Below are 27,223 nucleotides of genomic sequence, written 5' to 3'. Positions count from 1 at the left end.
ATCTTTCATTTAGCTAACAAACAGGCTGATTTATTTAGTACACTTGGATTAGGTGGTGTTTCCTTTGAAGGAGACAGTGTGTAATATGATTGAGGGTGCAGCTCTGGAACCAGAGTATCTGATGTTGAATCTGCTTCTTTCATTTCTTGTCTTTGTACTCTTGGGTGTCTTCATGGTAGGCTCAGTTTGACCACAGTTTCCTCATTTGTAAAGAGAGGATAATAATTGCAGAAGTTTACATTTTATTTTCTGAGATACTTTTTTATTATTTAAGAAAGTTTTTAATGGCAAACCACTCTGGTATTCTTGCCTGCAAAATCCCATGGATGGTGGAGCTTGGCAGTGTACAAATCACAGGGTCGCAAAGAGTCAGACATGACTGAGCAACTTCATTTTTTATTGTAAATAGGCAATCCAAAGAGATAATGCGCCACTTAGGATTAAGTTTAGTTAAATAGCATGTTAGAAAATGGGGTCTTATGCAAGGCAGAGGGTATTGCTTTTTCCCATTAAAGAAATCTGGAAGTAGGCAGGCTAGTATTGATGATGGCTTTATGAACATAAAAGAGGAAGGAAGGGAGGAAGTTTTTTTTTCTTCTGGGAGGATTCGTTCCATAAGTTATGCACAAAATGTGCATATAATTTCATTGGTCAGAATTCAGTCACATGGCAGAAGAGTCTGGAAATGTCATCTCTTTTCTGGGTGGCTATTTACCTAGTTAAGAATGGAGGGTTCTGTAACTTAATGGCAACCCACTCCAGTACTCTTGCCTGGAAAATCCCATGGACGGAGAAGCCTGGTAGGCTGCAGTTCATGGGGTCACTAAGAGTTGGACACGATTGAGCGACTTCACTTTCACTTTTACTTTCATGCATTGGAGAAGGAAATGGCAACCCACTCCAGTGTTCTTGCCTGGAGAATCCCAGGGACGGGGGAGCCTAGTGGGCTGCCGTCTGTGGGGTCGCACAGAGTCGGACACGACTGAAGTGACTTAGCAGTAGCAGCAGCATTTACCTAGTTAAGAATGGAGGGTTCTGTAACTTATAAAGAGGAGGAGAGTGGATATCAGTATCTGCTCTACCATAATCACCATATGAATTTTATGGCTCTGGATGAATCACTTGGGTATACAGACTCAAAGGAATCTGAACCTGGGTAAACCTTGTTCTTTGTCAGTAAGGGAGATTTTACATTGAAGGTTCCATCAGTCCAGTTGGTACAGGAATGTGCCTAAGAGCATTTTGTGAAACAAAAACACAGTCAACTCTTCATAGTTCATTAAACATTTTTGCATGAGAAGAGCAACTTTTCAGTAGACCTGGTTTATCATTTGTCTTTCCTGGTTGAATTGTTTTTAACTTTGAAGGGAGATAAATGAAAGACTGTTTGTCTTTGATAAATTAATTGTCTGAAAACTGTAGTAGAGATTCAGTAAATAATAGCTGCTTTGTTATTATTATTACTATAAATATTAGATTATTTCCAAAACCCTTTCCAGTTTAAAAATTGTCACTGAATTCTAGTATTCAGTTATTTTATTTCAGTATTAAATGGTGCTTTTGATAATTTTTGCTTTGTTTTAAATATGAACCTCTGTTTTTGTTTTAAAATTCCTAGTTCTCAATTTTGAACCATATGGACTCTCTTTTTCTTCATCTGGCTTCACTGGACGACAGTCTCCTGCTGGCATTTCTCTTGGTTCAGATATATCTGGGAATAGTACAGAGACTGGACTAAAAGAGTAAGTTCCTTTCTTATTAAAATTGAGAACATGGGCGTGTTTAAATGTCTTTAAATGTTGAAGGGTTCCTGAAAGCTAAATTCTGCATGGGTTGTTGTTTCTATTTATTGCTTTCAAAGTGCTGATAGTGTACAGCCTGTCCTTATACTTTAAGAGAGCTTGCTTACTTCCAAGACAGTATAGAAAGTATACATGCTTTGTGTGTGTTATTATTATATATCATTTTTAAAGTAGTGTATCAGAACTTACATATCCAGGTGAGTATTCAACATATCATTCCACATTTTTCATAGTCTACTTCTTAAAACCATCTCATTGGAAATTGCCAAATATATAGATGAACATAAAATAAGGTGACAGACTTCACTTGAGAAAGGTGTATATTTTGTTCAAAATGCTTTCAGAGCTTCTTTCATCCACCGTGAAATTTGGTGATACGTTTGTCTAAACGTCTTGATATGGAACCAAATCTTCATCATTTTTAGGTAATTTTTATTTTTGAAATATGAAAAAATTAGTAGAAATTATGATCAAGTTAATAAAATGAGATAATGTATGCAAAGTGCCTGTACAACCCAGTATATAATAAGTGATTGATAAATGGTAGCTAATATAATTAATAATTGTCATTGCTGTCATTATTGTTATTAACCAAAAGCTGAATTTACTACATAAAATTAGTGGTCACTCTGGATAACTGGTCAGTATACAAGTGTGACATAAATAATGAAAATGGCTTTCTTGTTTGTGAAGTAGCTTCTTCTAAAAGAATTAAAAAATATTTTGTGTAATGGCAGCATTGTTGGAATAAATGATAAAATCTCATCGGTGACAACTTTGAAAGATGACATTTGAACTGACTCAGTGACCTTATTTTATGTTCATCTTTGCATTTGTCAGCCTTCCAGTGAGATGGTTATAAGAAGGATTTATCAGAAGAATGACAGAATATGAGGAATGTAGAATGATATGCTAAGTGAAATGGCATAAGTTCAAAACCTTTTTCCTAACCTTTTTCTCCCCTGCTCTGTTGACACCCTTTTCTTTCCCAGACATTTAATGTCAGCATTACAAGCATGGGGTGCAGATAGGGTCCATGAACATATGATGGTGGTGGTGGTGATAGCATTTAAGTACCTTAGACAGGGAATAGAGAGGCAAGGCAAGGAGAAACAGAAAACCCAAACCCTCCCAATCCAGGGAGGAAACGTAGTCCCTTTTACTGAACAACAGATGATGGCATCTGCTTTTTTAGTATTAGAACTAGGGTCTGGGGGACTTGACAGGACCTTGTGAATTCCATACGTGTACATGTACTGCTCTAAGAGAAATGACATTAGGCAAAGCTGCTAAGGAATTATACATATGCTATATTATCATGAAATGCAGTGTGAGGGATGAATTTAAAATTTCTATCTAAAAAGGACCACAGTTCACACAGTATTTCGTATTAGGAACCTTGTGGTAATTGGCAAGGTGAATTGCTTTAGAGAGGAGATGATGGTTCTTCTTCAGTCTCTGGCAAGCTGAGAATAAAGTATGGCAAGCTGAGAATAAAGTATAGCAAGCCAATTTAGAATTTCTTACCTCAAGTCCTATTGTAGAGCAGCACCCTACCTCAAATGGGAATTTCCAGAGTTCAAAGTATATGCCCAATATTTTGAATGTTGAGTGAGTGAGTGAAAGTCGCTCAGTCGTGTCCAACTCTTTTTGGCCCCATGAACTATACAGTCTATGGAATTCTCCAGGCCAGAATATTGGAGTGGGTAGCCTTTCCCTTCTCCAGGGGATCTTCTGAACCCAGGGATCAAACCCAGGTCCTGCATTGCAGGTGGATTCTTTACCAGTTGAGCCACCAGAGAAGCCCAAGAATACTGGAGTGGGTAGCCTATCCCTTCTCCTGCAGATATTCCTGACCCAGGAATCAAACTGGGGTCTTCTGCATTGCAGGTGGATTCTTTACCAGCTGAGCTACCAGGGAAGCCCCTTCTGAAGGTTGCTTCATTGGGCTTCACTGGTGGCTCAGATTGTAAAGGATCCACCCGCAATGTGAGAGACCTGGGTTTGATCCCTGGGTTAAGAAGATCCCCTGGAGAAGGCAACAGTTACCCACTCCAGTATTCTTGCCTGGAGAATTCTGTGGACAGAGGAGCCTGGCAGGCAGCAATTTTGAAGATTGCTTGGCCATAAATTACATCTGTGTTTGAATGGCCTGATTAAAAATAGCACGAAGGTATACCATATAAAACCATGTATTATATTGATATTATTATCGTCAAAATCCAGGCAAAGATGACTCACGTTTAAAATTTTTTTACAATATGTTTAATATCAGAAAGAAGCATATTTTGTGTGTGAAATGGTTTTATGCTGCTCTCATATACTTCCTGTTTAGACTTTCTATATGTAATGCATGATAGTAAAAATTTATGTTGATTATAGGCATGTGTGCCTATTACAGAGGATGAGATTGTTGGATGGCATCACTGACCCAATGGACATGAGTTTGATCAGACTCTGGGAGATAGTGAAGGACAGGAAAGCCTGGCATGCTGCAGTTCATGGGGTCACAAAGAGTTAGACACGACTTAGCAACCGAGCAACAACAACAATGCAGGCTCCATTTTCCTCCCCTTTCTCATTTTTGCCTGTTATTGTGGGTTGAATTCCCTGGGAAGTGCATTTGGAGATGGAATTTAGCATGCAAAATATTAAGGAGTGTCCTTGGCATCAACAACTGTGGAAGGAAGGGAGAAGAAGAGGGCTGGACAGAAGAAGTAGTCAGGAATCAATGCAGTGCCAACAACAGTGTCTGCCAGCTCCCTTGGAAGCTCTGGAGCTAGAATGGCCCATCAGAGCTGTCCTGAGCTGGGCTGAAATGGGTGGCCAGGACTCTATATGTCTGTTCATTAATTATTGGATGTGGATGGCCTGGGAAAAGGCATGTTCTGCAACTGATGTGATTCTGCAACTGAGGCAAATCCCTAAGGGTTCTACACTCCCAGCAGCTACACCAGTGACTTCTTCATTGAAGGGGGATCTGGATGGAACATCCCAGGATCTACTACACTTACTTTTTTAAATTAAACTAATATTTGAATCATTTGGAGAGTTGCTGTTTTTTTTTTTAAACTACCCCTTAATAATTAAAGGATATGTTTTGGTAAACAAGTTTACAAAAACACTGTCATTCTCCTGGGGGATTCGTGAATCCCTTGTTGTTGCTGTTGAGCATCCTAGAGATGCTGGGGTCATTTTAGTGGCTCCCGTGATGACTTTTTTATCTGCTCACACAAGATCAGCCAGTTTTCTTCTGAAAGGGTTGATAGATAAATAACAGGTTTTTGTTTGTTTTTTAACTTTTTAGAAAACTCTTTGGTACCTGAAAGAGAGAAATGAAGATATTTATAAGGGAACATTCAACAGTAAAATTCGTTGAGTAGGAGTGAACTGATTTCCTGTAGGGTGTTCTTTATTAACGTAAGACTTTCTTTTAGACAGTTGGTACTTAATAGCATTAGTTCTCCACTCAGTATGAAGTATAATGATCTTTTTTTGTTTCTGGTATACTACAGAAAATCAAACTGACCATGATTCCAACAAATTGAAGTAGAATAACAATCAGTACAGATATTTCTGAAATCTTATTTTAGAGTCATTTCATGGTCTGCTTACCTTATAGCGCAAATTTTAAAAATGCAGTTTTAGATCATGGCAGAGATACTTAACATGAGTTGGTGCCAAGGACACATGGTTCTTAAATGAAAACAGTAGAGGCAGTCTTTGGTTGTTTGAGCCTGCACTTATCATTTGCAGCTGTAGCTTTTGGGACAACAGTAGATGAGTCTTAATCCTAATCACTGCTTTATTCTTCTTCACCTCAGGTATTAACTCCTAACATTCATGCTTTTTCCAAAAGTATCATTAATACTTTTATCTTTTATAGATCAAACCTCATTCATTTTTATTAACGTACATTATAATAGTTAATGGGGCTTTTCTGGTGGTTCAGTGGTAAAGAATCTGCCTACTAATGCAGGAGATGTGGGTTCAATCCCTGGGTCAGGAAGACCCCTGAAGAAGGAAATAGCAACCACTCCATTGTTCTTACCTGAGAAATCCCTTGGACAGAGGAGCTGGGCGGGCTACAGTCCACTGGGTCGCAAAAGAGTTGGACACGACTTAGTGACTAAACAACAGGAATAATAGGTGAAAATGTAGATTGTGTTCACATTAAGAAAACCTTTTAGATTAAAGGTAAATTTACACATAGGAGTAGATTTGAGTGAATTTTTTTTTTTTTTTGCTTTCCACAGGATTTTATGTAGTGAATTTATAGAGTGTTAATTCCTTCATTAAGTGATTATAGCTATGAAACTATGTCATTTCTGAACTTTAACCCATCAGAAGTAAGGATAATTTTGAAAAGTCAATACATTGAAAGGAACTGATTTATAGTATTTCTGTTTTTGGACGTCTTATTCAAACAATTAAATGAAAATTAAATGATCTGAAATTTTAAACTAAGTCTTGAGTTCTGTTGCATTAAGTATTTTGACTGGAAGGTTGGCTTTAACTAAAAAACTGCAGATCTCAATTTTATTTCTGGCATATAGAATATAATCTGAAAGCTATTTCTAAAAGATGACAACAAAGATGTGTTTTTTAAAAAATGCCTCATGAAGGTAACTGTTTAGCAGTTATTTAAACTGACTTGATTTCATTATCAATCTCCTTAGGACAAATGGCTTGAAGCTGGAAGGTATAAAGAAATTGTGGGGGAAAGAGGGCTATCTTCCCAAGAAGGAAAGCAAAACTGGTGATGAAACAGAAGCCCCTCCAGTTCCTCAGGAGAGTATAATAATGGAGAATGGAGATCAAACTGTAACAAAAAAGGATCAGTCTCAAGTCCTTACCCAATCTAAAGAGGAGAAAGAAAAGCAGCTGCTGGCATCATCATTGTTTGTTGGGCTAGGATCAGAAAGTACAATCAATTTGGTAAGTAGTCAGTTACATTCCTCTGAGAATCTTATGTCCCCTGTTTTGAACAAAAAAACTGGTTCTACAAAAGTTCATGACTGTTAATCTATACACGTTTTGGGAATGGCTCCTGCAGCTCCAGAGCCATAAGTGACATACCTTTTATATTCCTGAAGGAGAAAATCTTACTGGCTCAGCTTCAGTCAGGTGTTCTCTTTAGTTAATGCAAGGGTCAGAGTCCAGATTAAGTTGCAAATATGACCATGTGTATTATCATCCCCATGGGTGGAAAGGACAGGCCTCAATGGAAAGTGGACTTGATGGAAATTAAAAATAGTAATAGTTCAGCAATATTGATGTGTCTATGGAAAAAGTACTTCTTAAAATGGTTATTTTTAATAATGAAAAATAGGAATCAATTTAGATGTCTTAAGAGAATGGGTACATAAACTATATTAGCACTGAATATGACTTTGTCATTAAAAGTGATAAATACTGCACTGTAAAATTAAAAGATATTTATATATATCAAGCAAAAAAAACCCAGAATATTATTTTTTTATATTGCATGTAACTGTTAAGATAAAAGTGTATTGAGGTTGAAAGGAATTATGCAAAAATGATAATTATATTCAGAAATTTTGATTATGATGATTTGCAAAACTTTTTATGCTGATATATTATTCTCTTAGTAAAAGAGTAAACTGTGGCATGAAGGACAGATGCCATTTTTGAGTGTCTGCATATTCCATATGTAATTTTCCACTTGGTGGGCAGATGATCCCACCTAGTGCAAAATTATGATTAGAGCTATATTTTGTTCAGTTTTATATCACAGTTTTTTTCATCCTTCATCTCCCTTGGTGGAATTTCCCCTCCATCTCTGTCAGCACTAGTCAAGTCTCTAGGCTACATTCTTTGCCTGTATCTCTTTCTTTTCCAGAGCTTATTTTTGTCAGACTTGATTATCAGAAAAAGTGAATTGAATTCATCCTAAAAATATTAATAGGTAATTAATGTATCTTAATGTTGTCTCAGCACGTGTAGTTCAGCAGCACAGTGACTGATCTGAAGTCTGTGAGCTATTCTGGCAGGCTGTGATGAAGTTTCCATTGAATGATCTGTCACTAATAGGGCAAGTTCTCAGTGGTCAGAGTGCATCAGGGTCAGGGTGCTCCAAGGCTTATGAAGCCCTGACTGGTGAGCCTTTTTCCGGGTGTTGAAGGAGTTCTACCTTCTCAACAAAGTGCATAGCTTTCAGAGTATTTCTCCTGAGAACATTCAGGGTGATATAGACTTTTATTTTTTTTTTGGTGGGCTCAAAATAAGAAATGTAAGTAGGATGTTTTTCTGTTTAAGTTAGGTTAAATCCTTTATGCATTACCCCTCACACTTTTCTTTTTCCTTCAGCTATCACTGGAATTAGTTGGAAAAAAAGAGTGTAAAAAGAGTGTATTTCCCTGTTTCAGGGGGCCCTGAATTATGTGAGGAACTATGTTATAACTCAGATGGCATCATGCAGAAAGGAGGGGAAGCAAATAAGTACATAAAATTAGCATTTTTTAATTAAGTACATACAAATAAGTACATAAATTAGCATTTTTAAAAAATAATTTAAAAAATTATTATTTTTTAATAATACATGTAATAATGTTGTTGTTCAGTTGCTCAGTCATGTCTGACTCTTTGCAACCCCATGGACTGTAGCATTCTAGGCCTCTCTGTCCCTCACCATCTCCAAAAGTTTGCCCAAAGTTATGTCCATTGCATTGGTGATGCTGTCCAGTCATCTCATCCTCTGATGCTCTCTTCTCCTGCCCTCAATCTTTCCCAACATTAGGGACTTTTCCAATGTAATAATACATGCGGGGTAACGTGTAAAATTACCTGGCAACCTTAACTTTTCTCTCACTGGGGCAAAATGGACAAGTCCTTTTGGAATGCTGCTTTTCTCTACCAATCCTATTCTTTTTCTGTTTTTCTAATTTTTAATGTTTTCAGTTACATAGATCAAGGTTATATTGAGTATTTCATTTAAACTAGTTTTTAAGTCTGTGTTCCATTTTGAGTTAATTTTTTTAATATAGTTTAGTGTGGGGGTTAAAGGTTTTTTTTTCCCCCACATCTTTGCCTTTATTTCACCATCATTTTAAAAAGTATTTTCTCTGGGTTGTGGATTTGAGATTGACTGTTTCTTTTAAGTAATCTGACAAATAGGTTACTCCCATGTCTTCTGGCTTGTGTAGCTTCTAACTAATAGCAGGTTTGATAGTGTAGAAGAAAAGATCATTATGCTTGAAGACAAAGTAATAGAAACTATCCAAAATGAAACACGGAAAGAAAAGAGAAAACAAAAAACCCACAGCATTAGTGATCTGAGGACAATACCGAGTGGTCTAAGTGAAGTGAAGTTGCTCAGTCGTGTCTGACTCTTTGCGACCCCATGGACTGTAGCCTACCAGCATCCTCAGTCCATGGGATTTTCCAGGCAAGAATACTGGAGTGGGTTGCCATTTCCTTCTCCATTTGAGCGGTCTAGTACATATCTAATTCAAGTTCCATGGCTACCCGAAATGAAAGTCCTCTCCTTCCCCCATCCCTCAACTTATTTTCATTTTTGTGTTAATATAATATTAGTTCTTGTTTGATGACTTCTGAATTGAAAGGTCAGAGATGGACTTAACCTACTGAGAGTTGGAAGAGATGTTGGGACTTGAGGGGATGAGAGGATGTGAAAAGGGAGCTAGAATTCTGATTAGCCAGCATAGTGTGAAGGACGGCCACGCAGGAGGATGAACTTAAAGTAGTGCCAGTCTGCTGCACTGACTTTAGATAGAACTTTGTGAGGCAAGAGGTTGCTTGAGTCATTACTCTTCTTGCATGGATTCTCAGCCATTTCCTTGGGAGTCTTAGCTCAAGAATAGCAAATTTGCTGTTCCCATCCCCTGAGTCTGTAACATACTTCACCAGTCCCTTTTAGAATTCTTTCCTTCTGTGTGTTCTAGTTAGCCAGTGCTAGTTGATTATTAAGGTAAAGTCAGTTTTTCTTCCCTGTGTATTGACTCACAGATTGTAAAAATAGGACTATTATAGATTGCTGAACCAAAGTTTGAGCCATCCCTATGTTTAAGGGTATTTTAGCTTCTACAGGACAACTCTGGAAACAAAAAATTGGTAACTTTTGTACTGTTTTTAATTTGTGCAATTCTGTACTCTAGCATTCTGAAGTCTAACAAGACTTAGAATTGTTCATTGTTGACTTTTTGACCTTATTTCTTTTTCTGATTTTATGTGTTTTTAATGAGAAGTAGATTTAGCTTAATAGTTCAGAGTTATGTAGCTGTCAGAATTTTAGGGCTTAACATTTTATCCATCTCTAATAGGTAGAACTTTAGCTAGTTACTACATTGCTCATTTGAAATTATTAAAAAAAAGTTTGACTCATGACTTAGTAGAATGGTTTCTTTTTATATTATTATGTTTTATCTTTGCAGCTCGGAAAAGCAGATACCGTTTCTCACAAGTTTAGAAGGAAATCAAAAATCAAAGAAACCAAAAGTGAGGAAACAACCACTGATCAAAATATAATCCGTTCTTCCTTTAGTTCTTCATCAAATGTAACTTATGAAGAAGATTATTGTTTGGATAATTTGCAGGATAGAGGAGACAAAGAATTAAAGAAGTTTTCTCTCAGTTCAGAACTTTTGGATTCGGAGTCACTGACAGAACTGCCCTTGGTTGAGAAAATTTCAAATTGCAGGCTGTCTACACCCTCTTTGTTTGCTGATAACAACATGGAAGTTTTTCACCCTCCTCAAGCCACTGCAGCCTCAGTTGCCAATGAAATTTCTTTAGCTTCTTCTTTGTTGGAAGAAACTAGTGAGCGCATACATTCAGATCTTATGGAGGTCTGTAATAATGAAACCATATCTATGTCTTCTTACAAAATTTGGAAAGATGATTGTTTGTTGGTGGTCTGGTCAGTTTTTAATAAAAGTGGTTTGGAACTGAAAAGTGCTAACTTAGAAATTGCTCCTGCAGAAAATTTCAAGGTAAGACAACGAATGGTTTATTATTTCTGCCTTAAATAGACAGTGTTTCCTTAATGTTTCTGCTGTTGACTCTTCTGATGGCTTATAAATTTCTCCCACATCCTTTTTTCTTCTTTAGCAAAAATAGTGAAAGGTGTGACAGATTTTTAAAATTATTTTAGGTGGGACAAATAATTCAAAAGAGACAAGGGAACATAATAGAGAGAAGACTGAGAAAACGGATCCAATTTCTTCTATGAGCTAGAATGCATGAAGTGGGACATTACCCGGGCCCCTGGCAGAAATTCCTAACTGCAGATGCATGCATTGTGCTGCCATGCTGTGTTAAGTTGCTTCAGTCGTGTCCAACTCTGTGACCCTATGGACTGTTGCCTGCCCAGCTCCCCTGTCCACAGGATTCTCCAGGCAAGAACTGGAGTGGGTTGCCGTGCCCTCCTCCAGGGGACCTTCCTGACCTAGAGATCAAACCCATGTCTCCTGTGACTCCCTCACTGTAGGCAGATTCTTTACTGCTGAGCCACCAGGGAAGCCCATAGACTTGCATTAGAATCACCTAATTCTAAAAACCTAAAAGCAAAAACCAAAACCCAATTCAGTTGTCTGAGCTTTACCACCAGAACTTGATTTGATTAAGGGTGGAGAATGAGAGGGAAAGATACCTGTTTTTTTTTTTTTTTTCTTTAAACTCTCCTAGCTTTAAAACCTGTTACTAGTTAGTATTGAGAGCCACATGGCTACTGTTGTTTTTTTTTTGGTGGTGGTTGTTAAATCACACAGACATTTTCATTGTAATGCTGTTTGTTACATAATTCTGACCAATATATTATTATTTCTTAATTATCTGTGCTAGTGAATTTTTCTCAAGTGAAGTTGTCAGTTATCCTTATGTTGTGGCTTGTTATTAATATCTCACCATAGTATGCTTTTATACCACTTCAGTTAAATAGAAAATTGGTATTCATGTGAAAGTTTGTATTGATACCTTCTTCAGTATTTACTTTATTTTTATTTATAGATCACTGAGCAACCTGAATGCTGTTTGCCCGTAATAGAAGCAGAAAGCACCAAAAATTTTCAATACAGTGTGCAGATGGAAAAACCTTTTGCAGAAGGAAATCTGTCTGGTTTTATAACTTACCAAGTGATGGATACTCACTCTGTTCAGCTTGAATTTTCAGTAAACTTATCACTGTTAGATTTCATTAGGTAAATACTTTTTGGAATATTAATTCAAGTTGTTCATTCATTCAGCAACTATTTACTAGGCTCTTCTCTGGACAGAGCACTGTATGAGGTGCTAGGGAGTATAACAGCTCAAAACTAGACACACTTCTGCCTTTAGGGAGGGGAGGGTTCATTCTAGGAAGAGACATTGAACAGTCATACAAATGGATGTATAACTGAATTGTGCTATGAACAGGAAGTAAATGGTGTGATGGATGACTGTAGTGTGGGGGAGCCTGTATAGGTTTCCATGGCCAACCTATGGAAAACTTCTGAGAGAAACTAATGTTAATGTTTCAGTTCAGTTCAGTTGCTCAGTCGTGTCCAACTCTTTGCGACCTCATGGACTGCAGTACACCAGGCCTCCCTGTCCATCACCAACTCCTGGAGTTTATTCAAACTCATATCCATTGAGTTGGTGATTCCATCCAACCATCTCATCCTCTGTTGTCCCTTTCTCTCGCCTTCAGTCTTTCCCAGCATCACGGTCTTTTCAAATGAGTCAGTTCTTTGCATCAGGTGGCCAAAGTATTGGAGTTTCAGCCTCAGCATCAGTCCTTCTAATGAATATTAAGGACTGATTTCCTTTAGGATGGACTGGTTGGATCTCCTTGCTGTCCAAGGGATTCTCAAGAGTCTTCTCCAACACCACAATTCAAAAGCATCAATTCTTCAGCACTCACCTTTCTTTATAGTCCAACTCTCACATCCATACATAAGTACTGGAAAAACCATAGCTTTGACTAGATGGACGTTTGTTGACAAAGTAATGTCTCTGCTTTTTAATATGCTGTCTAGGTTGGTCATCACTTTCCTTCCAAGGAGTAAGTGTCTTTTAATTTCATGGCTGCAGTCACCATCTGCAGTGATTTTGGAGCCCAGAAAAATAAAGTCAGCCACTGTTTCCTCTGTTTCCCCATCTGTTTGCCATGATGTGATGGGACCGGATGCCATGATCTTAGTTTTCCGAGTGTTGAGCTTTAACCCAACTTTTTCACTCTCCTCTTTCACTTTCATCAAGAAGCTCTTTAGTTCTTTTTCACTTTCTACCATAAGGGTGGTGTCATCTGCATATCTGAGGTTATTGATATTTCTCCTGGCAATCTTGATTCCAGCTTATGCTTCATCCAGTCCAGCATTTCTCATGATGTACTCTGCATGTAAGTTAAATAAGCAGGGTGACAGTATACAGCCTTGATGTACTCCTTTTCCTATTTGGAACCAGTCTGTTGTTCCTTGTCCAGTTCTAACTGTTGCTTCCCGACCTGCATACAGATTTCTCAAGAGGCAGGTCAGGTGGTCTGGTATTCCCATCTCTTTAAGAATTTTCAGTAGTTTATTGTGATCCACACAGTCAAAAGCTTTGGCGTAGTCAATAAAGCAGAAATAGATGTTTTTCTGGAACTCTTTTGCTTTTTTGATGATCCAGAGGATGTTGGCAATTTGATCTCTGGTTCCTCTGCCTTTTCGAAAACCAGCTTGAACATCTGGAAGTCCATGGTTCATGTATTGCTGAAGCCTGGCTTGGAGAATTTTGAGCATTACTTTACTAGCATGTGTAATGAGTGCAATTGTGTGGTAGTTTGAGCCTTCTTTGGCATTGCCTTTCTTTGGGATTGGAATGAAAACTGACCTTTTCCAGTCCTGTGGCCACTGCTGAGTTTTCCAAATTTGCTGGCATATTGAGTGCAGCACTTTCACAGCATCATCTTTTAGGATTTTAAATAGCTCAACTGGAATTCCATCACCTCCATTAGCTTTGTTCATAGTGATGCTTCCTAAGGCCCACTTGACTTCACATTCCAGGATGTCTTGCTCTAGGTGAGTGATCACACCATCGTAATTATCTGGGTCATGAAGATCTTTTTTGTACAGTTCTTCTGTGTATTCTTGCCTACTCTTCTTAATATCCTCTGCTTCTGTTAGGTCCATACCATTTCTGTCCTTTATCGAGCCTATCTTTGCATGAAATGTTCCCTTGGTTTCTCTAATCATCTTGAAGAGATCTCTAGTCTTTCCCATTCTATTATTTTCCTCTGTTTCTTTGCACTGATTACTGAGGAAGGCTTTCTTATCTCTCCTTGCTATTTTTTGGAACTCTGCATTCAAATGGGTATATCTTTCCTTTTCTCCTTTGCTTTTCTCTTCTCTTCTTTTCACAGCTATTTGTAAGGCCTCCTCAGACAGCCATTTTGCTTTTTTGCATTTCTTTTTCTTGGTGATGGTCTTGATCCCTGTCTCCTGTATAGTGTCATGAACCTTCGTCCATAGTTCATCGGGCACTCTGTTTATCAGATCTAGTCCCTTAAATCTGTTTGTTACTTCCACTGTATAATCCTAAGGGATTTGATTTAGGTCATATCTGAATGGTCTAGTGGTTTTCCTCAGTTTCTTCAATTTAAGTCTGAATTTGGCAATAAGGAGTTCATGACCTGAGCCACAGTCAGCTCCCGGTCTTGTTTTTGCTGACTGTATAGAGCTTCTCCATCTTTGGCTGCAAAGAATATGATCAGTCTGATTTTGGTATTGACCATCTGGTGATGTCTGTGTGTAGAGTCTTCTCTTGTGTTGTGGAAGAGGATGTTTGCTATGACCAGTAAAGTTATTAAGCTTTTATTAGACATACAGTATTTAGTTATTGCACTAGCATTGTGCAGTGCTACCCACATAATTGAAAACCTTTTAACTTTTCTGCTCTCATTTAGTATTATGAATATATTGTACTGTGTTCAAACATTTTTTAAAATGAAGCATGCCTAAACCAAGAATATAGAATACCAATGAATATCTGTAAAAAATTTTTTTAACCTTCGCACATCCGTCTATAATTTTTGTCCATTTCTTCAAAGTCTTTTAGTGAGAACATGTTTATCAGTCTGTCAAAGAGTATGTATTTATACCTGTGGTGCTGAAAAGATAAAATGCAGCCTTGAAAAAACTTACATTCTGTGACTATGAAGGTTACGTCCCATGATGAACATTAGTAACCTGAGGAAGCACAGCATATGTGCCACAGACAATTCTGTTCTTATGAGTAAAATCCTCTGTATCTTAAAATTTTTTTTTCTAATTATAAAATCAGTATTTAATTATTATAAGAATTTAAAAGTTATAGACAAATATAAGTAGAATATAAAACTTTCCCATTCTTCCCAGGATATCCCAGTGTTAATTATTTGATCTTTAGCTGCCTGAACCATTTAAAAACTATATTTGTTAAAATTCTTTCTCTTGGTCCAGTTTGCCTAAGGTTCTAGATCTTTGTATTCATACTTTTGTACATGACTTTGACTTTGATAGAGTATCTCATCCCCAAATCCAAAGTATGTGTGCTCAGTTGCTTCAGTCATGTTTGACCCTTTGTGACCCCATGGTCTGAAGCACGCCAGACTCCTCTGTCCGTGGAATTCTTCAGGCCACAATACTGGAGTTGGTTGCTGTGCTCTTCTCCAGGGGATCTTCCTGACCCAGGAGTTGAACCCATATCTCTGGCATCTCTGGCATTGCAGGCAGGTTCTTTACCCATTGAGCCACCTGGGAAGCTCTAATCTAAAGTATACATGAAAGAAAAGTTTTATATTTGAATGATTCATGAAGTTATTTGGTGAAATTTTACTGTAATGACTAATGCGCAGAAAAAGAGAGAACTGGGTGATGTATTGAAAAGACATTTGTTCTGTAATAACATCTGTTTTCAGCATTGTCTTCAAGTTAGAGGATGATGGTAAGCATTCTGATCATATCTGGTTTAAAAAACATAGATTTCATAGGATTTAGACTTGTAATGATTTTTTTTTATTCCCATGAGTTATTTGAAATGTATTTGTTTAGAATCATTTCATTCTTATGGACATAAATCTAATTTTCACAATTATTTTCAGGCCATTAAAAATCTCGACTGAAGACTTTGGTAAACTCTGGTTATCCTTCGCAAATGATGTGAAACAAAATGTAAAGATGTCAGAATCTCAAGCTGCTCTGAGTTCTACCTTAAAGGCCCTGCAACAGGAACTAAGACTTCATGTTGTTGACATTATAGGTTTGTAGAGTTTTTGAGAAGGCAGTCTTGTGTTTATGGGGCCTTTCTTACAATCAGAAAACAAACTCTTAAAAGTATCTTATTTCTTAGGGCTGTATATCCTCTTATAACATCTTTTTGATAAGTGTGTAATGCAGACTTTATTAAAAGATTTTTTTGTGTGGTAAAGTATACGTAACAAAATTTTACCATTTTGATCATTTTTAAGTGTATTGGTGAGTGGCATTAAATATATTTCATTTTGTTGTGCAGCCATTGCCACTGTCATTTTCAGAATCTTTCCCTCTTTCTTAACTGAAACTGTACCCATTAAGCACTGACTTTCCATTGCCTATCATCTGCAGTCCTTGGCAGCCACCATCCTATTTTCTGTCTCTGTGAATTTGACTACTCTAGGTACCTCATCTAAGTAGACTCTTACAGTATTTGTCCTTTTGTGACTGGCTTATTTCACTTTTAATGTCTTCAAGGTTCATCCATGTTATATATCAAAATTTCCTTCCTTTCTAAGCCTAAATATAGTCACATTGTATGAATACACCATGTTTTATTTGTCAGTTAATCTTTTGATGGACATTTGGTTTGCTGCCACCTTTTGGCTGTTCTGAATGATGCTGCTTTGAACATGGGTATACAAATAATCTGTGTTTGAGCCCCTGCTTTCAGTTCTTTTAGTTATATACCCCAAAGTAGAATTTTGATAATTGCTGTTTTAACAGGTATGAAGTAGTGTGTCATTTTATTCATAATCATTAGTTTTGATTTGCATTTCCTTAATGATCAGTGTTGTTGAGTATCTTTTCACATGCTTATTGGATATTTGTATATCTTCTTTGTAGAACTGTCTGTTGAAGTCTTTTTGTATTAAAGGATTTCTGATTTTGTTTTGTTGTAGGTAATGAAGGGCTCTTGGCCTGTCAACTGCTCCCATCCTTCCCCTGCTTGCTGCATTTTCGAGTTCATGGTGACATATTAGCCCTGTGGTTCAGATCCTCCTGTTCTACTCTTCCTGACTATTTACTTTATCAGTGTCAAAAAGTGATGGAGGGATCCTAGCAAAAGCTCTGCTTATATTTTACTCCATCAAAATAAATGGTTTACATAGATAAACTTATTTACCAAAGTAAAAAGGATTAATGGTACTTCTAATGAAAATGGGGATTATTACAGGTTGTGGTTTTATGTGTTTTCTTTATGGTTCATGATCAAGAAAGATCCCCAAGAAACTGTACCCCTAACCTTTTACTCAGGATTGTACAGTAGGTTTGGGTCCTGAAAAAGCGGCCTAAGCTAATGCTATAAACTGCTAATGATTTATATATATCACTTAGTGTAGAGGGTCTGAAAATAATTTATTTTGTTATAAATAATTTTATAGCAGATTTGCTCTAGTGCTAAAGCTGATTTATAGTAAAGCCAGGTCTCAGTTCTCTGCGTTAATGGAGGGGAAACCTGAACTTAATAATCCCAAATCGAATTCATATTTGGCTTTGGAATGCAGTGTATGCTTTTGGTCAGCAAGTCATTACTTTCAATAATGTTTTGCTTAGATCAGTATTGAGCTAAGTTGGCACAGCACACATTAATACTTCAGGAGACCCATGAGCATGTTGGATTTTGAGGGATCCAATCTGTGGTACAGTTTTTATTATAACTTGATACACATAATTGCAAACAATTTGGCTACAAAATTTGTTTTCCACTTGTATTAATTTTTAAAATTCAAAATGAATCACTGTATTTTTGTTTTAAAAACTCAGAGCCATTTACATAATATTATTATTTAGAAACAAAACCTGTAAGAGCACACAGTACTAAAGTAAACAGGTATAAAAGGACTTTTCAGTTATGGCAAATATCTTAGTTACCACTTAGACTTTTTTTTGGCACATTAAAATTTGTGAATAGAGTACAAATGACAAAACCATCTTTCCTGGCCTTTGAATCCACTAGTACTCAATGGATGAAATGAGAAGAGTGATAGTCTTACGTTTACCATACAGATTCTTCAGTAAAATACATGATTTTCATGTTACAATTGTGCCTATATGACCTCTGTCAGAACTATTATCAGTAAAAGAGGTTAAGCCTAATTTGAATGATAGACCAGAATCTTAAGATTATACATTTATGTTAAAAACAGAGTATTTTATAAAACCTTATGGTGCTGTGGAAAATATTTATTATTTCACTTTTTCTGATACTTCATGGTAGAAACTATTCAGGTAATATAGTTTTAAGTCATTGTAGTTAATACTCTGGTTAATTGGTACTGTTTTATCACCCGGGTGTGGAATTGTGGTTTTAGGTTGTCTCATTAGTCATAACTGATAGGGAATTCCCCAAAGCTGATAGACTTCACTAGTTATTTGTGTTTAGCATATCTCTCCCTAAAAACAAAAACCACATAAAGAAATTAATTTTTAAGTTACTCATTAAAAAAATACCTTGTTAATTTCATGCTTCTAAAAAAGCATGCAGTAAGACCTTGCTACAAGAGCAATGAGAAGTGGTTAGAATTTCCTGAGTAGGTTTTTCCTTTTGAATAGAAGATCAGATTCATTCTCAAGCTCCCAGCAGTGTCATGATAACAGGAATATGAATGATGGGAGAGTGTGGACACTGTTGGCTTTCTCTTTATTGCTGCCTCTGTCAGCAGCACCCTCCCACCCCACCTAGTCCTGTTGATACTCTGACAAAGAGATAGGAAGTGCCCTCTCACTTTGCAAAGGAATGTAGAGTGTAGCAAAAGAGGTGCTTCATATTTTTGTGTCCCTGCTTCCTTTTGTGTGGTCACCACGGCTGGCTGGAGTGTGGAGCAGTGGATGTAAGGTGCCCAACAAGCAGGTGGACAGCTAGCTGGGAGAGATTACAGTGAGCAGTTGTGCGGCTTTGTTACAGGGTGTTCATGGGTGGCAGCAGCAGTTGTCAGAAGAGACACGCTTGACCTACAGTGCTAATGGTGGGAAATGTGTAATGGTAGGTTAGGGCTGGGAGTATGATTTTGGGTCTATCAGAGGGAACGTGGTGTCACTTTTGTTCTTTCTGAACTCACTGCATAAAAAGTAGGATAAAAGGATTTCTGCTGAATGTTTACATTTTTATATTTTTATGATTTTTAAAAACAATAATGGAAAGGAGTAGATTTTAAAGAACTTCAGAGCAGTATATATTCTGCCTAAACTAATGAATGTTTTAAGTTCTAGATCAGGCATCACCAGCTTTTTCTGCATTGTAGGAGATGTGACGATGAAGTAGGAAGAACGAATTTTTTGTGGGCAAGATCGTCTCTTTATCTTATAATTCAGTCAAGTAAAGGGGCGACATCTGGAGTGAGAGCTCTTGTGGAGGGGAGATGCAGCTGGTGAGTTCTCTGCTGGGCATCTTTGCTGAGAACACAGGTGGCGATGAGTGTGAATCTGGGGAGAATAAAGGGAAGACAGGAAAGCCTTAAGAGACAGTGGAGGAAGAAGGAGCAGGCTTCCACCAGAGAGGTAGATTAGTCGTAGGGGAGTGTGGGCCCTGAGTAGGGGTCCTTCTGAAAAAAACTGCAGATGGAAGCTGAACAGTTACCAAGTGCTGATGTGCCAAGCATGCCAAGCACAGCATGTGCTCTGCAGAGGAGCAGTATTTAAAAAATATTCTATAATCTACGGAAACAATTTTGGTTAAAATGCAGTTTTATTTTTTCCTTTATTTTAGTTCATGTCATTTGTGTTTTAAAATATCAAGCAATTTTTTTTTTTGTATGGATTAATGTGATCTTTGTCTCATGTTTGTGAGCCACTGAAAGTGCACTGAACCTATTCACATGTCTTTTAAGGTGTTGTTTTCATTTGTTTTAAAATTTTAGGAGGGAAGAATGCAAGTGAATAACAGCTTTCCAGGCATTAGTTGCCTTATTTTGGAGTTGAATTCTGTAATTTGAAAAAAAATTCAGTTAAACATGTAATAAATGCAAAGTGATCTATGTTGTTGTTCTTTGGTCTATATATTCTTTACCATCTAAAAGTAATACTTTTCAATGATTTGATAGGCATTAGCTAAAAATAGCAGAAGCAATTGGAATGGGATGAAAAGAGTGATTTACTTATTATAGCCCCAAAGCATGTCATATAATTGGTTAAAAGTAAAGACACTGCTCTTTCTTTATGATGTTCAGAGAAAACTTTCTGGGCTTCTGACAGGTTAGAGCATGGATTGATCCTCAGGAACTTGTCCATATCCCCTGCTTTCATCCTAGCCTGACCAGAGTATTCAAAGCAGTGTTTTGTTTCTATATTGCCTCACCTCAAGATGCAAGAAACACGGTAAGTCAGGTGGTGACTTCTTATCTAAAGACTCTGAGTCTCCTGGCCATCTCTGCATTGTGTATCCTAAGACACAAAGAAATGATATTTAAATCTCACTTACAGATGACTCTCGTTGGATGTAATGCACAGCAGGAAAATGTTCTGGGGCTTGAAACTGATATTTTGGGCACAGAAGGTAAAGGAGGTTTAAATGCCTCACACCATTAAAAAGAAGGATGGCCTGCAGCCAAGTGGGCCAGGGGTAATGATTATATGAAATTTACTTCTTATGTATGTGCATAATAAGAGGCTGTGAGCTTTTTAGAGCTAGGATCCAGGTGTGTATTTTTATGTCCCTTTTGCCTGGTACCTAACAGTGTATTGAATGAATGACTAAAAAGACCTGTTCCCTAAAAATAAGTAATCTGAAGTTAAAGTGAAAGTCGCTCAGTCATGCCCGACTCTTTGCAACCCCATGGACTATATAGTCCATGGGATTCTCCAGGCCAGAATACTGGAGTAGGTAGCCTTTCCCTTCTCCAGGGGATCTTCTGAACCCAGGGATCGAACCCAGGTCTCCTGCATTGCAGGGGAATTCTTTTCTAGTTGAGCCACAAGGGAAGCCCAAGAATACTGGAGTGGGTAGCCCTATCCCTTCTCCAGGGTGTCTTCCTGACCTGAGAATTGAACCGGGGTCTCCTGCATTGCAGGTGGATTCTTTACCAACTGAGCTATCTGAGACCTGGTAATATCCAGGGATTGATTTTAGTAATCTTGTGGCTCTCCCAGAAATAAAGAAAAGGGAACTGACTGGCTTAGAGATAGAAGTCAACAGAAAAGGGTTCCAGTGGAAATAACTTGTGCCAGTTTGTACCAGGTAGGGGAGGAGAAATATGACCACTTGAAGAGACCCTTACCAGTCTAAGTCCCATGAGAATGTGCCATGTCATTTAAGAGATCTCTCTGCGAAGGAAATGTGGTTACAGATAGAAATTATGACTTGGAGAAGGGGAACTTTTCTAGAATATGTCAGATGTTCATGAGTTCTTATGGGTCTAGAAGAACTTTTTCTAGGATGGAAAGTGGTAGACATTTGGTCAGTGAAATTAAACATAGGGAGGTAATGAATATAAGGCAGATTTACCAGCTAAATTAGTATCACCTATTTCTTTAGAAAAGTGAGAACTATGGTAATGGGAGAGACAACTATATTGATATTAAAAAGGTCAATAGCATTAGGAAAGTTGGGAAAGAACAGGCCGCCTGGGATAGAGCACAAGAAAAGGAAATGTTCATTTGTATCACACGGGAAATGTTATGGTAGGTACATGGATCCAAGATAAGAGGATACCCCCAAAAATGAGTCCCAGAGAACCATGAGCACTTAAAGATTGTGGCCTGGATGCAGAGAGGATGGGCCTGTGTGTGGGGAAAGTCAAAGTTTACTGGCACAGTTACAACACTGGAAAACTAGTGGGTCCTCATAACTGATTGTGGCTAGATTGTGGGCTTTTCTCCAAGAGAAGGACTCAATTTCCTTTAGTTATTTTAAACTATTTTCCTAAGTGGATGAGTACTTTTCCTTTCTTAAACTTTAAGATGCCTTTGTGACTAAATGGCCGATCTCAGAAAGTTTTTTCCCTGATGGGGTCTGACAGGTCTTAGGCCAAATGGATAGAGACTAGAGCTTAGAGATTATTCATGCTTTCATGAGAGAAAAGTAATTAGAAGTTTAATTGTAGATCTTTTCCACACTTTAATTGTGTACATAGTTAATTGCTGACTCTGCCCTTTATGACAAATAGGAACAGAGGCAAGGCATATATATTCTTAGGGAGGGGCATTTGGTCTGATTTGCTGCCTTGTAATTTAATAAAGGTAAGGGCAGTATCCATGACTAGAGCAAACTGGTCCTCATTGATCATGGATATCAATGTGTAAGAACTTAGTTTTTTCATCTTAGTTGATGGTTAATGGGGTTAGGTAGAAGAGTTTTTGAGCCTTTAAAGGAAAGGTGAAATTATTTGAACCCAAATATTGGACCAGTCTTCACTTCCAGAAGCAATAGGAGTGTCTTTTATTATTTATACGGAGCCTTTCTGAACACACCTGAGTTAAAAGACTTTGGACTGTGGCTCACCCATAATCTCAGAAAGGGGCTGATCACCAGAGAGACCAAGTACTTAGAGAATTAGAACTTTCAACCCTGCACACTGACCTCAAGGAAGGGAAAGATTTGAGGGCTGGAGGTTAAGCTCAAAAAAAAATTTTACTGAACAAAGAGATTTGATGAGCTTCTGTGTTGGTGAATGCATCACATTCTGGGAGGGGACACACCCCAGTTCCAGTGAGGACAGAAATTCCTGTGCTTGGGACCCTTCTGTTTCTCACCCTCTATACCTCTTCATCTGTATCCTTTATAATAAACTGGTAAACATAAGTAAATGTTTCTCTGGATTCTGTGAGCCACTGTTCCAAATTAATTGAACCTGAGAAGTGGGTTGTGGGACCTTCCAGTTTATAGTCATTGGGTCAGCAGTGTAATTGACAACCTGGACTTGTGGTTGGTGTCTGAAGGGGAGCAGTCTTGTGGAACTGAACCTTTAACTTATAAGATCTGATTCTGTCTCCAGGTGTATAGTTACAGAATTGAGTTAATTGGTAGGACAAGCCAGTTTGCCTCCACTCAGAATTGCTTGGTGGCGTGGGGGGAAAAGGTATCAATTGACAAAAAAATTTAGATTGTGCAATGTGATTTTTTTCAACTTGTCCAGTTTGATGATTTAATATATATTGTGAAATGATTACCATGGTCAAATTAATTAAAATGCATCCATCACTTCACACAGTTACTTTTGTGTGTGTGGTGAGAACACTTAGGGTCTTAGCAGATTTCAAATATACAATATGGTATTCTTCCCTGGTGGCTCAAATGGTGAAGAATCTGCCTGCAATGCAGGAGACCCAGGTTTGATCCCTGGGTCCGGAAGATTCCCTGGAGAAGGGTATGGCAACCCATTCCAGTATTCTTGCCTGGAGAATTCTATGGACAGAGGAGCCTGGTGGGCTACAGTCCATGGGGTCACAAAGAGTCGGACATGACTGAGCAACTAATACACAACACAACACAAATATAATCACTGCAGTCCACGAGACTGGGGATAATTTTAAAATCCCATACCCTAGACCATAATCAGATTCTTTGAGGGATCAGACATAGGCTCCTGCTATTATTAAACTCCATAGATAATTACAACATGCAGCCAAGTTTGAGAACCCCTGTTTTAAATGCTGTCTGTCTCACCCTACTTTTCCTCAGTGGGATTGTTTTTGGTGATGTTTTCCCCACACTCCTTCCTGCAATGGAGACTGATTAAGAGTAGCTATTGAGTGTTTGGAAGGTAAGTAATGGCATTATTTGGAAAGATTAGGGTAGGTACAGAGGAGGAATCTTGTGTGAATGTACAAAAAGTTATTGGTTCTTTGACAGTAGCAGCTTAGTGTTTGAATTTAGCAAGCTTAGGCTTGCTCTTAAAATGGTAACATGGTAGGATTTGAGAAATGAGGGTCCCTCACATCCAAGCAGGAAAGTACTGTAGACATTGTTAGGTAACATGTGAATTGAAGTTGGGTTGTCAAATTTTAATTCTTGGCTTCACTAATTACAAACTTGTGCTTTTGGGCATAATACTTAAAAACTCTGTGCCCCAGTTTCTTTTCTGTATAGGGGGGATAATAATACCTACCTTATAAGATTACTGTGAGATGATGTAAGGCACATAGTGGTTCATGTTATAATCTTTCAATGTCTTAAAGTATGAGTTTAATAACATCATTATGGAAAAAAGAAAAAAGAGTGGGCAGTAAAGATGAAAGAAAGAGTTCAGATAAAAGTGAAGAAATTTAGCAGAACCAGGAAACATCAGAAGGTGAATTGCCAAAGTTTTTAACATAATTTAAAAAAAAAAGCAGAAAAAGGAAAGCTTCATGAAGGTAGAAAAGCTGTTTTCAATGATGTCCCTAAATATTTAGGAAATACAGGCAACAGAAAAATACTATGATCAAATCCCATATAAACTTACTATGTATGAGAGAGAGGGTGATATTAAGAGGTAGGGTAATATCCCTACAGAAAATAAAGTACACTAGTATAACATACTCACAATATAGATCAAAACTGTTAACCTACTGTTTCAAAACAAGCTAGATGAGATTTTAAAAATTAAAATGTGAGAAAATAACATACATTAGTGCTGTCGAAATTCTGAAACGAAGTGATAAATTAGAGAAAAAATTAAATGTTTTTAAAAATCTCAGAACTAAAAGCAACTAGAAGAGTCACAAGTGTGAATAAACACACAAAAAAATGCCTTAGGGAAATACAGTATGAAGATGATATATTTTTTAAATAAATGAAATATGGTGAATATTCAAGAGAAGGCAACAAATATTGAAGATAGGTAAAGAAGATTAAAATGTGAGAAAATAACATACATTAGTGCTGTCGAAATTCTGAAACGAAGTGATAAATTAGAGAAAAAATTAAATGTTTTTAAAAATCTCAGAACTAAAAGCAACTAGAAGAGTCACAAGTGTGAATAAACACACAAAAAAATGCCTTAGGGAAATACAGTATGAAGATGATATATTTTTTAAATAAATGAAATATGGTGAATATTCAAGAGAAGGCAACAAATATTGAAGATAGGTAAAGAAGATTCAGCATATGGATTATAGGAGCTCCTGAAGGAGAAATTCCAAAACACATGACCAAAACAAATCCTGAACATGGTATCTCAAGGGAACATTCCTGAAAGTACAATTAAATACTTTGAAACGAGAGAGGGTACACTGTGTACTTGAGACTCTCAACTGATAAATAGCAAGACAAGATGTTCTAGTAAGATTACTAAACTCATAAAAATTGGAAAAATTCTTCGACCATCTAAGAAAAAATAGCAAGTGACTTATAAAGAAAATAGTTTATCATCGGACTTTGACAAATGATATATGCCAGAAGAAAATAGGATAATACATTTTAGATACTTGAAGATGTGAACCAAGAATTTTATGCTTAGTAAAACTAATCCCCAAGTTTAACAAGCACAAACTGCTATCAACATATAAGTAGTCCAGAAATATTGTTCCTATGAACCCTATGGAATCCTATAGGAATCCTATAGGGTTCCTATGAACCCTATGAACCCTTCCTGAGGAAGCTACTAGAAATGAGATTCATAAGGGCTGGTTGTAAGCATTAAATATATGGCTGTTTGTAGAACTAGGAATAAGTGAAAAGGAGAAGATAGAGTATGTAAGGGCTGTGTGTACTGACAATGCAGATGCAGTATAGCTGAAAGAAGGGGGGGAAATAGAAAAAGCATATGCAAAATCAAAAATATTTTTTGTAACTATATCAATAGTGGTAATATTATCTGATACCATGTAGGATAAAACAAAAGATTAATGGTGGGATATTTCAATTTTATCATGGTCTGTATCCTTGAGACCAGGAGTCTTAGAGTGAGGAAAGTAAGTATAGAAATAATATAGAAGATTGTGAATAACTTCTGTAGTTCTCATTTTGTGTTGAGGATACACACATACACATATGCCCCAGGTGCCTAGTTGTGGTCCTGGAATGTTGTTATACTGTGGTGGTTTGGTGGTTTAGTTGCTCAGTTGGATTTTCCCCTAAAAGAAACCAAGGCTTCTTGGAGAAATTATTGATTCTAGGTCTGGGACAGAAATTATACAAGATGAGTCTGAAATATTTTTTATATCAGATAGCAAAGAGTCTATCAAAGACCACCAAAGTCACAACAAAGGACACAGTAACTAAATTGTGTCTCCCCATGAAAGAGTACAGATCACCTACAGTCTTAACCAAAGTGATAGAATAATCTGAGTTTGTTCAAGTCTTTGGATGAAGTTGTCAGCTTGCAGCTGAAAATACAGAGGAGAGAGGAATAAGCTAAACTACATTACATGTTTGCAGTCAGCAAAATTCAGACTGGAAAACCCTAGAGACCTTCAACAAATAAGGAAAAGAAAGGGATGGGATGGAGTTTTTACATTAAAAGAAACATGTCAAGTTTCTTAAAAATGGGCTAGACTAAACTGTAGTGTCTAGGGATGCACAGTTGGGTATTTAAAAGAAATGCAAGGAAGTGATTGTAATAAATGTAATGTTACTCTGGGGCAGGGGGAAGACTGTGATTGGAATTAGGCCCACTGAGGGACTTCTTGGGGGGGAGGGTGTCTTCCCTGGTGGTGTTAGTGGTAAAGAGCGTGCCTCACAATGCCACTGCAGGAGACCCAAGAGACTTGGGCTCAATTCCTGGGTTGGGAAGATCCCCTCGAGGAGGGCATGGCAACCCACTCCAGTATTCTTGCCTGGAGAATCCTATGGACAGAGGAGCCTGGTGGGCTACAGTTCATAGGGTCGCAAAGAATCAGACACTACTGAAGTGAGTTAGCATGCATGCAGGGGCTTTTTGGGGTGGTTGGTAAAGTATTGTTTCTGGACCTGGGTGGTATTATAACAGTTTCCCTGTTATTGTTAATCATTTTTTCAAGTTAAAAGCAAAAATAAATGGGACCTTATCAAACTTACAAGCTTATGTACTGCAAAGAAAACCATGAAAAAAAAAAACAAAAAAGGAAATGACAACCTATGAACCTGGAGAAAATATTTGCAAATGATGTGACTTGATAAGGGTTTAATTTCCAAAATATGCAAATAGCTCATACCATTCAGTAACAAAGACCAAACAACCCAATTGATTAAATGATCAGAAGACCTAAGTAGATATTTCTCCAAAGAAGATATGCAAAAAAGTGGCCAATAGGCACATGAGAAGACATTCATATCTCTGATTATTAGAGAAATGT

At 37.4% G+C, this 27,223-nt stretch overlaps 1 protein-coding gene across 1 annotated transcript in view; it reads left to right on the top strand.

The window, feature by feature from the left end:
* The window catches only part of AP4E1 (adaptor related protein complex 4 subunit epsilon 1), a 73,171-nt gene extending 48,479 nt beyond the window's left edge, over positions 1-24,692 (top strand). Inside the window, exons 16-21 of the mRNA XM_065940045.1 lie at positions 1,619-1,742; positions 6,482-6,740; positions 10,217-10,774; positions 11,790-11,980; positions 15,880-16,037; positions 16,933-24,692. Coding sequence (XP_065796117.1) covers positions 1,619-1,742; positions 6,482-6,740; positions 10,217-10,774; positions 11,790-11,980; positions 15,880-16,037; positions 16,933-17,093 — 1,451 coding nt within the window. The 3' untranslated portion in view covers positions 17,094-24,692. The remainder of the gene's footprint in view (positions 1-1,618; positions 1,743-6,481; positions 6,741-10,216; positions 10,775-11,789; positions 11,981-15,879; positions 16,038-16,932) is intronic.
* Positions 24,693-27,223: the final 2,531 nt, after the last annotated feature.

Source organism: Muntiacus reevesi, chromosome 7, assembly GCF_963930625.1.
Source record: "Muntiacus reevesi chromosome 7, mMunRee1.1, whole genome shotgun sequence".
Classification (NCBI taxonomy): domain Eukaryota; kingdom Metazoa; phylum Chordata; class Mammalia; order Artiodactyla; family Cervidae; genus Muntiacus; species Muntiacus reevesi.
The sequence above is the reverse complement of the archived record's forward strand: the minus strand, read 5'-3'. Positions and strand labels throughout refer to the sequence as shown.